The sequence below is a fragment of the Cajanus cajan genome, chromosome 1, assembly GCF_000230855.2.
Source record: "Cajanus cajan strain Asha chromosome 1, NIPB_CcT2T_4, whole genome shotgun sequence".
Taxonomy (NCBI): Eukaryota; Viridiplantae; Streptophyta; class Magnoliopsida; order Fabales; family Fabaceae; genus Cajanus; species Cajanus cajan.
Window position 1 is genome coordinate 65636406 of NC_138517.1, and position 18696 is coordinate 65655101.

The 18696-nt window shown below is 30.0% G+C and overlaps 1 protein-coding gene across 1 annotated transcript; it reads right to left on the reverse strand.

The window, feature by feature from the left end:
- Window positions 1-808: 808 nt before the first annotated feature.
- On the reverse strand, window positions 809-18231 carry LOC109818354 (uncharacterized). Its single transcript, XM_083069998.1, has 8 exons — window positions 18075-18231; window positions 13637-14148; window positions 12056-12115; window positions 11889-11994; window positions 10648-11814; window positions 5807-5931; window positions 4904-5194; window positions 809-4289 (listed from the first exon to the last, which is right to left on the reverse strand). The coding sequence occupies exons 1-8, from the start codon at window positions 18229-18231 to the stop codon at window positions 2841-2843; spliced, it is 3867 nt and encodes a 1288-aa protein (XP_082926124.1). The 3' UTR covers window positions 809-2840.
- Window positions 18232-18696: the final 465 nt, after the last annotated feature.

Consider the following 18696-nt stretch of genomic DNA (forward strand, 5'->3'; position numbering starts at 1 on the left):
TTCTTTAACTCGTGTTTTTTATATTGTTTGGTTATAAGGAATTATACTTTTATGGGCTAAGATTTTATGAGATGTAAAGCATGGATTTTATGGAAAGATAGGAATTAATTGTTAGAGATGAGAAGATTTTTAAGCACTACTAGAAAAGTGTCATTTTCTTGCAAATTTTTCTGCAAAAAAATATTCGCAGAAATTTTTTGCGAATTTTCTTGCAAAAAAATATTCGTAGAAATTTTTTGCGAATTTATTTGCAAAAAATAATTTACAGATATTTCTTACAAATTTTGCTACAATTTTAATAATCATAGAAATTTTTTTTCTATGGTAAAAATTTGCAGAAAATATTGTAAGAATTTTATTTTGTTTCTTGCAAATTTTTTTGCAAAAATAAATTCGCAAGTAATGTTTACTAAATGGTAGAAAAATTTTGCAGGTAACTTTTCCTGCGAATTTTCCTGCAAATTTTAATTTGCAGGAAAAATAAAAAAAATATTTAAATTTATAAGTTTAATATTTTAAAAAAATTTCAAGTCCCACATCGATTGAAAATAAAGCAATTAAAGATATATAAGTTGGGGCAACACTTACCTTACAAGTTGATTTGTATGGTTGAGTGTTAGACTTATAATCTACAATCTTAGAATTTAAAAGATTATATATCACATGTTGGAGGCATGGAAACAAATGCTTCGGATGAATTCATTGTGAACATTTGAAAGTTGAAAAATTATTGATAGAATTTATAGTAATTTCTTTATTTTTTTCATAAAAAATATTCTTGCAAAATTTCTTGCAAATTTTATTTTGCAGGAAACTTTCCAGCAATTTTTTTTTGCAGGAAACTTTCCTGCGAATTTTTTTCGCAAGAAATTTCGCAGGAAAATTTCCTGCGAATTTTAAAATTCGCAAAAAAATAATATCTACAAAGGTATTACCTGCAGCTAAAATTTCGTAGAAAATTTTGCAGGAATAACATTTCCTACGAATTTTTATGAAAAATTCGTAGGAAAAGTTGCATGTAATAAGAGAAATTCTAGTAGTGAAGGAAAGGGCATGCAATTTTATTTTGACTTCATGAAAAAATAAGAAAAGAAAATTAGATTGAAACTTATGGGTGGGGATATAGTGAAAATAATTAGGAAGAAAATATGTCATGCTAGGTTTTGAAATAACATCCCCCATTCAAAGAAATGACTTGTAATTTTACTTTTGAGCTCATAGATTTGATTTTCTTTCGCCTATGTTTTGAAGACAGACTCAAATCCATGTTGAAGGCAAAAGGCTACTTCTAGTAGCTTCTTGTTACCATGTCTTTTACACGAGTCTGAGACCTTTGGACGTTAGTGACTTCCACTTATACTTGAATGCAAAGTAAAGAGGAAAAATTAAGAAAGAAATCCAAGAAGTCCATCACTACACCAAAAAAATGAAATAACGTCACAAAGTTTGCAGCGGTTTTAAAGAACTGCCTGCGGTTTTTTAATTTTGACTAAAACACATTAAAATTACGGCGGTTTGACCCAACGGACGCAATTTTTAATTTTTTTTCGACGGTTAATATAGAACCGCCGCAGGTAGTTTAAAAATTTCAGCTTACTCAAATGTTCCCTCCCATCTCGTCCACAAACCTAACCCTTAACAACATAATCCCCGTTTCTCTCGCTCCATTCTTCTTCTTCTCTATCGGTCCATTCTTCTTCTTCTCTCTTGCTCACGGTCACGCCTCTGCTCCTCAAGAGTGACGCCTCTAGCCTACTGCATTGAACGTTGCTCACAAAGTGACTCCTTCTAACCACTTTTCAAGTTCAAATAGTAACATGAATTGCAAAACATCATTTTCTTTTAAAAAAGATGATCATTTGTTTTCAAAAATCCATGTCACGAAATAGACAAAGTTTAATTATCACTTCTCCAACATATGTTGAATCAAACACACTTGTTACCTCTGATGGGAATTGTAAAAACTCGAATTCTTATTCAAATAACTTCCAAATGAGAGTGATGGAGCTATGCAAGGGATCTAAAATGGCAATGCCCCTTGTTACCGTTTCAACATTTTTTTTTGTATAGCTATCCAATACAACAAATTAAAAGTGTTGCCATATTACAACCACCTAAAATTTTCGTAGACTTTAAGAACCCATCAAATCATCCCATCATTATTATATTAAATCATGACAGAAATATTAAATGATACTAACACGTATTTTAAACACATTAATTCTTTATTATTGACTAAAAATTATTAATAAAAAAAATACTAGTCTTCTTATTTAACAAGACTCATTGATTTTATTGCAATTTTTGATAAATTTAACCAATAATAAAGAATTATGTTACTAAAACTATTTTTTTATTTTTCCTAATAAGTAAATGAATAGTATTAATATCTTTTCAGCTTAACACGAGATGTGCAAAGATAAAAAGTATTGGATAAAATACATGTCTATGTTTAACACTTATCCCCATATACAAAGTTTGTTGATATAAAAATAAACAACTTTACAACTATAGGGCACAGCACAACAAAAGAGTAATGTTAACAACTGAGGAGTAAACAAATAAAGGGAAAATGTCTTTGTTGGGATGCTTTTCATGTACTCTAATTTGCAGAAAATGAAGGATACCTACTAATGCAACAATATATTTCACAAGCAAGATGGAAGAGTCAGGAAGTTTAAAGAAATCAGACTATGATATGCTCCCATCTCAATGTCTCACAATGGGAACATTTACGAGGCCTTAATAATCATTATAATCAAGCATCCAAGAGCCAACTTTTCATCAGCATTCTGACAACCAGTAAATTTGGGGTGATGGGTACCATTTTCTTCGTTTCCCTAGGAAACTAAATCAGACTTCTGGGAAGATAAAGGAATGGTTATTGTCTTTCCAAACAATTTTAACACAACATTCCTAGGTGTTTTTTCTGAAGCTGACTCACTGTTTAAGGCGCATGAATTAGAAGCCATGTTTCCATCCTCATGATCTACTTCCGCTTCTAGTTCCTTTGATTCATTTATGTCGGTTGACAAATTCTCAGCTTCCGCAGGTTTGGATTCATCATCGTTCAAGTTCATGGAAGATGAAGGCTCGTCTCCATTTGTTTTGGTGCCTGACTTATCACTACCAATGATTGTATCTGCCACCACAACACACCCATCATCTTTGTCATTCCTCCCACTATTTAAATCATTCACTGGAGATACATTATAGTCTGGTTTGTGGTGCATGAGATTTAATCCTGGCCATTTTTTACCCTTGATGAAAAATATCTTACACTGATCCTTGGACTTTGTCCCTACATGTTTTGCAATCATTGTAAAATCTTTTCCAAAAGATGATACAGCTTGAAGAAAGGTTGCCTTCTCCTCATTTGTCCAATCAGAATCATCTATTTCACCGCATCCCTCATCATAACGAGTTCCATGATCAATATCCTGAGTAACATCAGGCTGAGACATCACAGGTTGTTGGCATTGAATCCTCATTTTCAAGCACGGCTTGTCCCTGATAGCTTCCACGGGATCAACTGATCTTGTTATGACAGCCTTACTAGATGAACGAGAATCACATAAACTAACCAATGCATCAGCTGCAACTCTCTCTCTTTCATCTTGAAGAACATCAAGACTTGATCTCTCAGTGATCCTGTCACCACCTGTTAATTTTTTCATATTATCACATCCCTTCCAAAGACGGGGTTTTCTTGGACGTGTTCTTCGATTTCCTTGAGTGCGACGTGCCATCACTGGAGCTTCATTCAAAATCTGAAGTGAATCAACATTCTCCTTACGATTCCTTTTTTTACTTGATGCCATCAAGCTATTTTTGGTTGTACGCAACTTCCGGTACTTACTAGCCTTTGTTTTCTTTGTTTTCTCAAAAAAATCAGACTTATGATTTTTGTAGTAGAATTCAACACAGTCCGCAGTTGTCTTGTGGTCAAGGAAAGAAGAAATTTTTCGAAAATCTTTTCCAAATGCTACAAATTTCTCCAAGAAAATATTTCTCTCTTCAAATGTCCAAGGGTTGATCATAGATCTTTCTTTCTCAATAGTCAATGGATCATCTACCAGCCCATTACTAGATGTAAACATTGAAAATATTTTATCCCTTTTATCCAAAATTAATGTTGGCATCTTCAAGATGTTTTCGTTAACTTCATGATGGGATATTTCTGAAAGCAACTGACTTGTATAACTTATCATCTCAGATGTTGGAACCAAGCTTAGTTGTTTTCCCCCTGCAAAAACAGAAGCAAAGCAAGACAAAAGAGAAGTATATTTATTATGGCAATAAATTGTTAATTAAAATAAAATAATTATTAATTTAAAATGTCATGAATCAATATGAAACAAACAATAGTAGTCAATAGTAGAATGTAGTATGATATTGTTAGAATAAAACAACAATATTAGTGGATGAAATGTTTGAAAATAAATGATAGAAGTTTTTTTAAGAGGAAGAATTTATGTGTATATAATTGATAATTTCTTGATTTGACTTGATACAAAGTTTGATACATTACCTCCTATTTATATTAGTGATTTCTTCTAAATCAACGCTTAAGATTTTGTCATCACATCCTTAATCTAATGGTTACAAATGAGTTTCTAGAGTATTCCTTAAATACCTACGTACATATTCTAGAAAATTCTACATATCACCCTATAAATATCTTCTAAAAATATTTTTTTAAATTATGTTTCTAGATCTTGACCTTAGACTTCTAGAAATTGGCCTTTTAATTAGACAAATAAGGCCCAAAATCAAGTTTATGTTTCAATACTTCCCTTGAACTTGATTTTTTGTTACTCCAATGCTTCTCAACCTAGTGAAGTCTTCTTTCCTAAGTGGCTTAATGAAGATATCGACAACTTGATCATGAGTCTTCACATACTCCAAATGCACATCTTTTCTTGCGATACTTTCTAATGTAGTGGTACGACATATCAATATGGAAAACTAGTTTCTTAGATAAAGTTATTGTTGACTTGTTATCCACAAAAATCTTTGTCGAATCTTCTTGTGACAGGCTCAACTCATTTAGAAGGTTTTGAAACCAAACTACATTGAAAACACATGAAATAACAGCTACATACTCCGCTTCACATGTAGAACACAAAGTTAGTTGTGCTTTTGCAATCATCCACATCTCCATTCCAATCGCTATATCATTATATCCAACAAGCTTGTATTCATCAAAAAATAGAATATAGTACAAGTCAAGGTTAGTTGTACCTTTGATATATAGAAGAATTCTTTTTATCACCTTCAATGCATGGTTATTGGGTGTTCCATGTAATGGCTAACAACTTCAACTACATAGAGAATATCAAGCCTTATGTATGTTAAAAACCGCAAACTTCCAATCAAACTCTTAAAGAGTGTTAGATCCACTCTTTCTCCTTCCTCATGATTTGATAGCTTGATTCTATATTTCATCGGCATGTCAACCGGATTAGATTCATTCATCTTGAACTTCTTAATTACCTTTATAGTATAATTTTCTTGAGTGATGAAAATGTCTTTATCTTTTTGCTTTACTTCAATGCCAAGGTAGTAAAGCATAAAATCTCTTTTTTTAAACTTGTCAAACATGCTTGGATTACTTCCTATAAAGATCAGATCATCTACATACAAGCACATAATTAAAACATCATTATTTTAGGCTTTGATATAGAGCGCGTTCTCATATGGACACTTGATGAAGTTTCTCTCATGTAGGTACTTGTCAATTCAAGCATTCTAAGCTCTTAAAGCTCGCTTTAACCCATAGAGTGTCTTTATTAAATTTAAAAACCTTGTCTTCTTTTTCCTTGACTTCATAGCCTTCAGGTTGTTCAACGTATACTTCTTTTTCGAGGACTCCATTAAGGAAGACAGATTTCACATTCATTTGATGTATCTTCCAATTGTTTTGATTTGCTAATAAAATAATAAGTATAACAATTTCTAACTAAACAATGAGAGCAAATACTTCATCATAGTTGATGCCAGTTCTTTGACTGTAGCCTTTTGTCACTAATCTTTCTTTACATCTTTCAACTTTTCTTTTAGTGTTCTTCTTTGCTTTGTACACTCACTTGACACCATTAGTCTTGTGCCCTTTTGGAAATGAAACTAACTCCAATGTGTGGTTCTTCTTGATAGCTTTGATTTTTTTATCCACAACATTTATCCAATTCTTGTTTTTTATGACTTCTTCAAAGTTCATAAGCTTTCAATCAACAAAAAAGAAAAAGAGAGTAAGATTATCTTGATTTTCAATTACCTTATATAGTTCTTGTAGACTCTTGAAGTGTGGAACTATTTCACTTGAGCTTTCATTTTCTAAAGAATTCACAATTGGGGAAGTTGGTGGGGTAGAAGGTTTCTCTTGCTTGGTGTATTCTTGATTAGTCTATACCATATTCTTCAAAATATGGAAAGAAGTGATCCCTAATCTCACTCTCCTTTTTTGAAAATGATGTCTCAACTAATGATTGTCTTCCCCATATTAGGATTGTAGAGCTTGTAGCATTTGGATTTGAAATCATAACCAATGAAGATATATTTCTCATTTTTGTCATCCAACTTGCTTCTTTTCTCATTTGGTATGTGCGCATGAGCAATACTTTCAAAGACTCGTAGATGCAAAATGTCAAGCTTCCTTCCACTCCATGCTTCTTGTGGAGTTTTTCCTTGTACACTTCTTGTTGGAGATTATTTCTTAAACCGGACAATTCACAGCTTTTGCCCAAAGCTCCTTTGGTAGTCTTTTGCTCTTCAACATGCTCCTAACCATATTTAGGATTATTCTATTCTTCCTTTTCTACCACCCTGTTTTGTTGGGAGATCTTGGAACTATTAAAGGTCATCGAATTCCATGATCTTCACAATATTTTTGAAATTCATTTGATATGAATTCTCTTCCACAGTCATATTTCATGGCTTTGATCTCAAAAACCACTTTCCTTCTCAACAAAAGTCTTGAACTACTTGAAATTCTCAAACACCCTTCTCTTATTTATGTTTCAAAAAATACACTCATGTTTTCTTGAAAAATCATCGATGAGGAGAAAGAAATAATTACTTTTACCAAGTGAGTTTGGCTCGATCAAACCACATATACATTTGTGTGTATGAGCTCCAAAAGCTTTTGAGCTCTTGAGTTAGACTCATTTGGAAAGCTTTTTTTAAATTGCTTTCCATGTAGACATCTTTCGCATGCTTGATTAGGGTGACTAATGCAAGATAATCATCTCATTATTCCATTTTAGAGAGCAAGTCTAATCCTTCAAAATTGAGATGCCCAAATCAAAGATGTCAAAGCCAAGATGCATCCTTGTAACACATCTTGAGACATTTTGCTGACAATGTTCTGAATGTTGAACACCAACATTCTATTTTTGAACATTGGTACCTCAGCAATCAAATTGCTCACATTATCTCTAATAGAAAGGTTATTGTTTTTTAAGCAAATATCATAACATTTCTTAAGAAGTTGTCATAGGCTTAAGATATTACTTTTCATATTTGACACACAATAAACATTTGAGATGAATTGGTGCTGACTATTCTTGAAATGGATAAGAATGTTGCATTTCCTTTTACTTTTACATTAGATTCATTTCCGAAAGTCATATTGTCGCTCACCTATTCATCAAGTTTAGGGTCGTGTTTATGACAAGGCAAAAGAGGCATTCGCCTTAGGTCCCTCCCACATCTTAGTTTTATTATTTTATTATATATATTGTTATAAAATATTTGAAAAGGTTTATTATTTATTTAAAAAATTATATGAAAAATTAGTTTGAATTCAAACAAATAATTTTTGCATTGAAATAAACATAGAGATTAAATTTCATAAAAGTAGTGTGATATATATATATATATATATATATATATATATATATATATATAATAATAGTAATTAGATTGCACATTTAGTTAAATATTAACTATTTTGATTATTATAAAAAAAATAGTTATTTTAATTTTGATTAGTTTATATAATATAATGTAAATCAAATTATTTTCTTTTATTCACAAATTATTTAAATAAATTCTAAAATATATAATCATTTTGGACTCTTATTTAAATTTAAATAGTTGGATATCTTGAAAGAGAAATTTTTAAAAAAATATTTATTAATCTTGAAATAAATTTTAGTTTTAGTGGTATTGATTTCATTTTGTAGTCTTATTTTTATCACTCTGAAGTTGAAGGCACCAAAAGAAATACTAACCAAAAAGAAATAAACACTCTTTTACAACCATCAAACATATTAAAAAATATTTTCCAAAATATATATATATATATATATATATATAATATAATATAATATAATATAATATGTTATTAAGAAGTAGATAATAATATTTGTAATTTTATGAGAATTTTTCTAAAATTGACGGTTTGTAAGATTTAATTTGACATGAAGTCATCAACAATATTATAAAGTGTAATGTTAAAATTGTTTGATTATTAAATTTTAATTAACAAACTCACAATTAAAAAAAAATTGAAGAATGAAATAAAAATTATTAAATTATATTAAAATAATATAAGTTAAACGTAAAATTTTCTACTTAAGGCCCCAAAAATTCAAGACACGACCCTGATCAAGCTTTAGTTTCACTTTGTTCGAATAAAATTATATTTGTGGTATATTAGTGGATGAAATGTTTGGGAATAAAAGATAGAAGTTTGTTTTTTTTTTGGAAGAAGAGGTTATGTTTATGATTGATAATTTCTTCATTTGGCTTATACAAAGTTTGATACATTACCCCTTATTTATACTAGTGACTCTTCTTAAATCAACTGTTAGAATTTTACTAACATAACCATAATCTAATAATTACAAATAAGTTTCTAGAATATTCTTTAAATACCTATATATATATATATATATATATATATATATATATATATTCTATAAAATTATAGATGTTACTCTATAAATATCTTCTAAAAAGATTTTTTAGATTATGTTTGTAGATCTTGATCTTAAATTTTTAGAAGGTTTAAATATGTTTTTAATTCCTTTAAAATTGACAAATTTTGATTTTAGTCCCTATAAAAAATTTTCTTTGTTTTTCATTCTTATAAAATTAAAATTATTATTTTTAGTCTCTATTTTTATGTGATCATTTTTTAACTATTTTTTATTTATTAAAAGGTTAAGTAACTAGCTTAAGTGTTACATACAACCATTATTGATATTATATTGATATTTAACACCTTTAAAAAACATTATAAGTCCTTAAAATAAATATTATTTATCCACCTTAAAATGATTATTACGAATTAAAAATAGTTGGTTTAGATTTTAAAGGGATGAAAATCAAAGTAAAATATTTTACAAGGATCAAATCAAAATTTAATCATTTTACAAGAAGCAAAAATAATGTTTATAAATTTTAAAAGGATGAAAAACAAAAAAAATTTTAGAGCGATCAAAATCATCAATTTTATAGAGGTTAAAAATATATTTAAACCTTTTTTAAAATTAAACTTTTAATTATATAATTAAGACAAAAAATTAAGCTTATATTCCAACAGATTTGACTTCCTCAAGAGACACAGTAATGGCATGACAAACGGACTAATGTAGTGAAAATAGAAGATACAATAAAAATCATGTTTTCTCACCCATTTTATAATGCACTTTTCTAGTATACACGAAGCTCTCAACTATGAAAATCATCTAACAGAGGTCTCAACTATGAAAATCATCTAACAGAGGTCTGCGAACTGTGAAGTGCATGAAATTGTGAAGGGTTATGTACACATTTCAACGTAACAACAAAATTTGAATGAAGTGAACAAAGACTTGCATGAAGGGTGTGAAGTACATGTGTGATTAAGAAATCAGTAGATGCCATGATGTCAGGGAGGAGTGGGTGAGCTAGAAACAACATTTGATAAAAGTTGGTTAATGCCCTCAAGTATTGGTTAAAATTAAAGGTTAGGTTTATTTTTTTTCTAAAAATCATCGAAAAATAATGCTTCTTTTATTAGAATTTACATATATTATTTTAGGGTGTACTACTGCTCCTCGGCACAACATTTTATCAATAATTACAATTCCATAAAAGGATAAATTTTATTAACTGAAAGAAATTAGAAAATTAATGAACAATAAATCCTCCATAGACAACCCAAAATAACAAAACTCAAACATGAAACCCCCAAAAACTTATAGCTTCCTCACATTCAAGCATTTTCCATTTATTTTTAACTTCATACCTATGTTCTCATTGGTCTCACTTTTAATGGAAGGTGTGTTAGATTTATTCATGAATAACTAAATAGTATGAATTATATGTGTATAGTTTAATTTCTAAATTATTTATCTCGTATCTATAATCTTCAATATTGTGGCCATCCCACTATCCATTATCTCGCCTTTGTGATTGATAAGTGTACAAATCAAGCAACACACTGACACATAGGATACGAATTTAAAGTATCAAAATTATCAAACAACAACGAAGCCTTATCTAACTTGGCGTGGTTGGTTAAATAGATCAAGAGACATCATTTGACTCTTTTAAAACCAAGTCATCAAGAATTTAAAACTATATATATATATATATATATATATATATATATATATATATATATTATTCCCAAATTAACAAACAATAGAAAAATACCTGGGAAAGGAAAACGATGACGCATAGAGGATCGGTTCTTCTTACAACCCTTACTGATAGTTTGCAGATCCAATTCAAGATTACTGTGAGATGTTGAGGGGCACTTCCTCGTAGATCGTAAGCATAGATCTTTTTCCCACAGGTGATTGAAGGCTTTATATTTAATTGTCAAAACCATCTCCTTAAATCTTTCAAACCTTTTTCTCTCTGCAAGCTTTTCCTTAATGAATGCATCATTATTTGAGAGTGAGCTGCTGCAAACACCAACATTGCTGATCTTACCACATTCTTTAGGCAATAACATAGCAAATGCTTCAGATGCTCTTTTTGCAGATTCTCTATTGGAAGAAATAATTGTATCATATAAAGTATTTTCAGTACCAAAATAAAAGCTGGCACTAGGGTTAGCATTCATCACATCTTCAGTATTCATTGATGAAGATGAATTACCATCACCACAAGAAGATACACAAGCAACTTGTCCATATGTATATGGGACAAAGCATTTCTTGGTTGCAGACTGAATTCTACCCAAGTCTTTGGAGCAAGTACTTGTTGTATCACATGAAGATACTGCTTTAATCAAGAGTGGGGCATCTAAAATTTTTGATGTTGCTATTCCCAAATTGTTAATATTATCTTCCTTGCTATTGCTATGCATGCCATGCAAGTTAGTAGAAAGAGGCAGCTTCTGCACATTGACTAGGTTAGATTCCAAAGGAGCAATTTGCAATGGCTTTGAACCAGTAACCATATCAGATCTTCCAATATCTTGATTACTTGACATTGCACTGTGACATACCAATAGGGAGCTAGTTGCTACTGAACATGGCAACCTATCCCTGGATTTAGATTGTAATGATTTCAGTTCATTTTCAAGTGAATCAATTTCAGTTTCAGTCACCTCCAATACGTTTGTCACGAAAGCTTTCCAGATCACCAACTTATTCATTGCAGTGGATCTTGCTAGACTATAATCCTCAGAGCTCGGATCAACAGACTCTAGCAACTCAGCAAGTGAAGAACTCAAACTGGTAAAAGAGTTGGCATCTATCCTCTCCAAAATTCCCTGCCCTTGATTTTGTGACCCTAGACAAGGTGAACCAACCAAATTTCCATCACTGTTGCCCACATTTGCAGCTCTTACACTCATCATATCACCCACACCTGACGCAAATCAAAACCTAGGTTATGGCAACTAACACACTACTGAAGGATAAAAAAAATGTACATGTGCATACATAATACATTCAGACACCTGAACAAATCTGACTTGTCAAATATTGAAGTCCTATTCATTATAAATATACGTGATTTAAGATAAACATCTGGACAAATCAGATGCCACTATATTATCAGTAGTACGTAATAAACACTTATATCACCACTTTTTATAAAGTATTGATACTTTCATTTGTTTCACATATCTATATCCAATGCTAATCCTTTCAGTATACTTCACACTTAACTGTAAAATATCGAAACCATAATAAAAGTAACAAAAAAAACTAATATAGCTACGCACGAGATATAGAAGCATGCATGTATAGCATAGAAAATAGAAACATCATCCTCTGATGAATAAAAAAATTAAAATTTTCCTCTTTCTAAATGATTTCAAGAAAGGGGTCAGATTGATATTATTCATATCTGTAGAAAATGCAAAATGATTTACAATGATAGTGATTTATACATTTTATTCCATTCTCAATGATGTTCTCAATTTAGATTTAGATTTGTAAAATTATAATTAAATACTTATCATATCTAATAAATTTTCATACATATCTTTCTAAAGAAAACTTAGGTCAACTCAATAATCTATAAAATCTTTTAATTAATGCAAACTTTTATTCATAGATTATCCAACCTAAAACTCAAACTCTTATTGAAAAACAACACTAATATATATATATATATATATATATATATATATATATATATATATAAAAAGTTTCTTTCGTGTCTAAATAAGCATATTATACATATTATATTCTATATTTATTTTAAAATAATAGTATCATTTATGATTTTAAATTGCGGTTGCATTTGTGTTCACTATAATTGCAACCATTACAGCTGCTTCAACATGCATTGCGATCGCGGTCATTGTGGCATGAAATTATGATATATTTGCACTTAACATAAATAAATAATTATATAATAATAAAAAAATCAATCAAACTTATTTTTCTTAATTTTTCACTCCAAACTCATTTTTTCCTTTCCTAAAGTGCATGATGCATCTCTCAATAACAGTCCAACCAGCCATCATTAGCTGTCTCTCTCACTTTTAACATATCCCTTGTAACCAAATCTGTTAGTTTATGAATTATCAAATAGTAAAAACTTATTTGATTGGTAGAAAAAATGGGAAGACAAATTTATAATGATAGGCTTAGTTGAAAGGAAAACTAGCTTAGAGGAATAGTTAGAATAGATTTGAGTAGTAGAAATGACTTACTAGTTACTTGGTTACAAATATTGAGTACATGGCCTATTTATATGCCTCAACACCACTATTCATGTTTTATGTAGAAGATTCTAGAGATATCTATTCTAGAGTTTTCTATCTATATGTAATTGTCTACATAATTCTAGAATTTATATCATTTAGTAGTTATTAGCATATAATGTATTTTTCTAAATAATCTAGCTTATTCTAGAAATTTGTATCACATTTTAACAAAGTCTATTAAATTAGAAGATTAAAATTTGAATTTATGTGTCTTTTTTAACCAAAAAAAAATGAAATATAATAACATTGCAAATCTATTAGAATTGTATTGTGGTTGCATTGTGAATTTTCCTATGATTTAAAAGTACACTGCAATTGCAGATCATCGCAGTTGCAAAGAACACCGCAACAACAATATCGCAGCCACAACATGTGTTATGCACCGCAATTTTAAACCTTGACTATCATTGAATAAGGGTAATATCTATTGTATGTATGCATCATAGATCACTTTAGGTGGAGGATTAAAACCGATACTAAAAACATACCTGTGAAGGCACCAAAAGATGGAGTTGCAAAACCTGTAGCACTTGTAGTTTTCTCCACCAACAAGTTGGGGTTGAAGAAATCACCATCTTTGTTTGCACTCACATCATTAGTTTGGGTTTTCTCAAATTTAGCAAGTCCATCACCCCAACTCAGCCTGGGCTTCTTACCCGTGGTCTCTTGGCTCCCATTCTTTCTGTGGCTTTGCGAGTAGAAGCTTCCAGGACGGGTCTTTTTTAGTGGCCTCCATCCCTCGAAACTCTCCCTTTCGGGATGAGACAGCGTAACATGAATGGGCCTCTTAGAGGGCAAACAAAGAGAAGAGGCCTTCTTAGCAGCTTCCCAGAACTGGGGTCTAGGGTCTCTAGGATGTGCACCACTGCCACTAGGTCGAGAAGCCGAGGGATGACTCTCGTCATCCCTCTGCCTCATGTCACGTGACTCAGTCTTTGTGCTAGAGCAAGTAGCAGGAGTAACAGCTTCTACATCTCCTTGACCTACACAGGAAAGAAACCATGAAAAGGAAAAGACTTGTGATTTTCGTTCATCTCAAAAAAGGTGTTTATGCATGGGTGGAAAGAAAGAAAAAAATAGAGAAAGGGAGAAAATAAAAAGTGTTACAAATGATGTGATATGCATTAAAAAGAGTAAAATATCACTTTTGATTCTCAGTTCACTGGGTGTCATTATATTAATCTATATATGACATTATAAATACTAATAGAAGAAGAAGCATTTTGTATATTTATTTTTTAAGGATTTTGACAGAAGAAAATGATCGTAAAAAACAATTATTAAGATTTATGAACAGGTAAAGGTGCATGTCAGTAAGAGTGGGTAGTTTTTTTTAAGAAGTTACAGAACCGAATTATATAGTTATAAAGTTAAGAATAATGGTTTCTTTTTGGGTATGTTTTATTTAACATATTTGGGTACTTTTTCTATTATTGTTACACGTGTACTTAATTTGATACGTCATTGAATATTATTTATTTATTAATATTGCAATTAAGCTTCTACAATTTATTAATATTTTTTTTAATTTTTATCTTTACAAATGATTACCATCGGACACTCATCTTAATGAGTTCTTCCCTCAACATTTATCTGCTAAGGAATCTAATATTACAATTTCTATTTTTGTAATTGTGGATGGGATCTTGAACCTGGTAGATGTGCAACAGTGGATTAATCCACGTCATCTCCTTGATGACATTAGGGGGCCTAGTACCACCAACCGAATCTTTGGGTGAAGACCGATTCATTTGGTCCTTAATGCCAGATGGTGATTTTTCTACTAAGACAACTTATGGGTTATTGAGAGGAGAGGAGAATATGTCAAACAGATCCTTTTGAAAATTAGTTTGGAAGAATTATCTTCACCCTAAGGAGAGTTGCTTCCCTTGGAAAATGGCACATGATGGCATCATGATAAATGCATTTAGAGCTTCTAGGGGGCTAAATGAAGATAATAGTTGTGCCTTGTGTCAACAAACACCTGAAACTGCACTACATATGTTGAGAGACTATCAATTTACTAATGTGGTGTGCAAGAATGTTTCATCTAGTCTTCCTTAGCACTTTCTTACATGATATTCATATGATTGGTTGTATAAAAAATTCCAAGGACACATGTTATCGATACTTGACTTAAAGTGGAAGGATCTATTTGATGTTGGGGTTCACTTGATTTGACAAACCAGGAATAGAATCTTATTTATTGGTGAGCAGCTTGATGCTCCTGAGATTTGTAGGCTGATATATGGCCAAGAGCCCTTAACTATATGCATGTAATAGATGAAGAAATGAGATTCTTAAGAGGTTCCACGAGATATTATGATCGTGATATTTCTTAAAGGGCTCCTCCCCAAGGTAGCTCGAAGTCTAAAGTGACACGTTATGCATGGAGGTGTGTCTGGGAGCTATGTAGGGGTGTTACGAAATGCATAAGGAGTATGAATTTTAGGATTCTTAATGAACTTAGGGAGCTCTAATGTCCTGATGACTAAGTTATGGGGGAATTCTATTTGAGCTTGAGGTTGCTTGGGAATTTAAGAGTGCTCTGAACTTGATTAAGAATGGTGTGGAGGTTAACCATCCTTTCTGGTTATTAGTAGTTAATATACATACGAGACTAACAAATGTTGGTGAATATGGTTGTTAACTATTTAGTGAATACTGCCCATAATAGTCAATTTGTATTACATTTGATGGATAGGCCACCGACTGGGTGTTTTTCATTTTCTTAGACAAGATGTAATGGGGTTATATTTATCTTATAGGAGTCGTATTTAGGTTGTTTGCACTTTAACCTTTCTTTTATAAAAAATAATAATAATAATAATAATAATAATAATTAGAAGAGTAATTAATAGATTGCAAAAAATTTATTATAATATTAACAAGTTAATGATATAGATTAAATGATGTGTCAATTAGAGGCACATATTTATATACCATTAAAAATTAATAGAAAGGACACAAAAATATTTTTTTTATAATATAATAGTTGAGAATAATAATCAAAATGAGAGATTTATTCGGTTTTCGTTATGCTAAGAATCGCTATAATAATGTCACAAAGTCAGAAGGAACAAAATATGTTGTTCTGAAAAAAAAGAAAAAAAAAGTGAGATAGTGAGAAAAAATTGATGGAAGTGAATGAAAAAACAAAAAATTTCATGCTAATAATTCTTTAAAGGGAAAATATTTATACAAGCAACGTGTATACATTCTCATTAGTTGCAACAAGAAAATTAAATTGTTAAAAACTTAAAATAAATTTGTGATTGGAAACTTAAATATGTTTGAATACGTGTTGCGGTGTAGTGGTCAAAAATTTGAATGACTCTTAAATTGTAACTCCAGTCTTCAGTACTATTATTATATATATGTGAAATATATATATAGAGAAAGAGATATTTTTTTATTCTAAGAATAAGTTAGACTTATTCGGTTTAATAACTTATATTTTATAACAAATTTTAATGATTCAATAATTAAATTTAAAGTTTTTAATGTATAGATTAAATTTGCAAATTTTAACAAATTTAAAAATTATTTAATATTTCATTTCATTAATTCAAATTAATGTATAAAATAATTTTATGATTATCCATTAATTTGAATTGATGAAATGAAGTATCAAATAATTTTAAAATTTTCTAAAAATTTGTAAATTTAATTTATATATTAAGAACTTTAAATTCAACGGTTGGATCGTTAAAATTTGATGTAAAACATGAATTATTGAAATAAGTAAGTCTATGTAGATTTGCTCTTAACGTAAACGAGACTCTCTTCATATATATATATATATATATATATATATATATATATATATATATATATATTAATTATTGTAACCAACAGTTAATAAAATTTAATATTAATCATAAATAAATAGTTAATATTAATATGTTTGCAACTAATACGTCTTTGACCAATAAATGAATTAAATAATAAGTATAGCGAGTTAAGTTATAAATTGTTCAACATTTTAATTTTTTCATAATTTAAATTAAATTTTCTGTAAAAAAGGTAAAAATTTGATTGACGGATTGTGTTGTCATTTTTATAATCTTTTCGATTGATAAAATAAATAAATAAATTTGAACTAAAAATTTATTTACTCAAAATGATTAGGTTCATAAAATTTCAAGACATGCATAAATTGGGGGGAAATTAAAAATATAATTAATAATAGAAAGTAAGAGAAAATAGAAAGAAAAAAAAAAGAAAAATATGAGATGTAATGATTGTTGTGATAAAAGAAAGATGAAAAAAATGTTATATAAAATAATTGTATAACACATCTAAATCGTGAGTTTAAATGTTTTATTTTTTGCAATAAATTTTATTATTTTCTCATATTCTTTTATTCGGCGTAAGTCAATTGTAGAATGCTAACAAAACTCTTTTTTATGCTTTTTTTTATTATTGATTATTTTTATTTCTTTTTGAGTTTCACATCTCATTAAAAGGATTTCTTTTATATATAGTAATGATATCTACCAAAATTTATAATTTTAAATAAATTTCAACCAAAATAAAATTTAGGAAAAACTTTCTAACACAGTATTATAAATTGAATTTCATTGGAAATGACAAAGTTTTGTGGGGCATCTATTTTGACAAAACAAAAGAAAAAAAGCGTTAAAAATAATAGGTTAATGAATGAGTTTCTAACGCTCCTCTTTCAAAGAGAATGATGCTAATGATCTTCTTCACGGTCTCTCTTTACATTCATAAGCTAGATCTAGTGACAATATATCAAGAAGCCACAAATTATAAATCACAAATTTAAGACCAAAACGATCAAAAATCCATGAATTAGATGTTGAGAATTTGGTCATTATTATGCATCACGAAGTATAAGTTATAAAACTATGAATCTAAGACCAAAATGATAAAGAACACTCACCAGCAGATTCCACAAAATTAGAGGATTCGTGCTGCTTAAAACCACGGTGCAATGGTGAGTCTTTCTGTTTGGAAGGGGATCCATACCTCTTGCGCTTCTTCCCCTTCTTCCCCTTGAAGAAGCCTTTCTTACCCCAAAACTTTGATTTTGGAGACATGGAAAATCAACCCTAGTATAACCCAACACCTACAAGAAATTGTGTTCACCACCACAATCTAACACATAAATAAAAGTAAACATCAATTAAAATACCAAATTTCTTCAGCATTGACACCAAATTAAAAATTTCCTACTCTACTTTAACCTAGCTAGGACTTTTCAAGGGAAAAAAAAAAAAAGTAAAATGAAACCTTCAAATTTTGTGGAAGAGAGGCTGGCCACCCTAACTGCAACTCAAATCGAAGAGAGTAACACTCTACACCACTAGCTAAAGCCGTGAATTACCAATGAAGCAAAGGTCTTCAATTCAGAAATTTAAGTTTTGAAGCCATAGGAGTCCTCAAAGTTTGTTTATCGATATCTAGAGTATATGCTATCATTATGTGTTTTTGGCCCGAAAATTTTCTTGATTTTGTGTTTCTCAGGAAAAATAGATTATGACCATGATAACTAGAAGGTATTA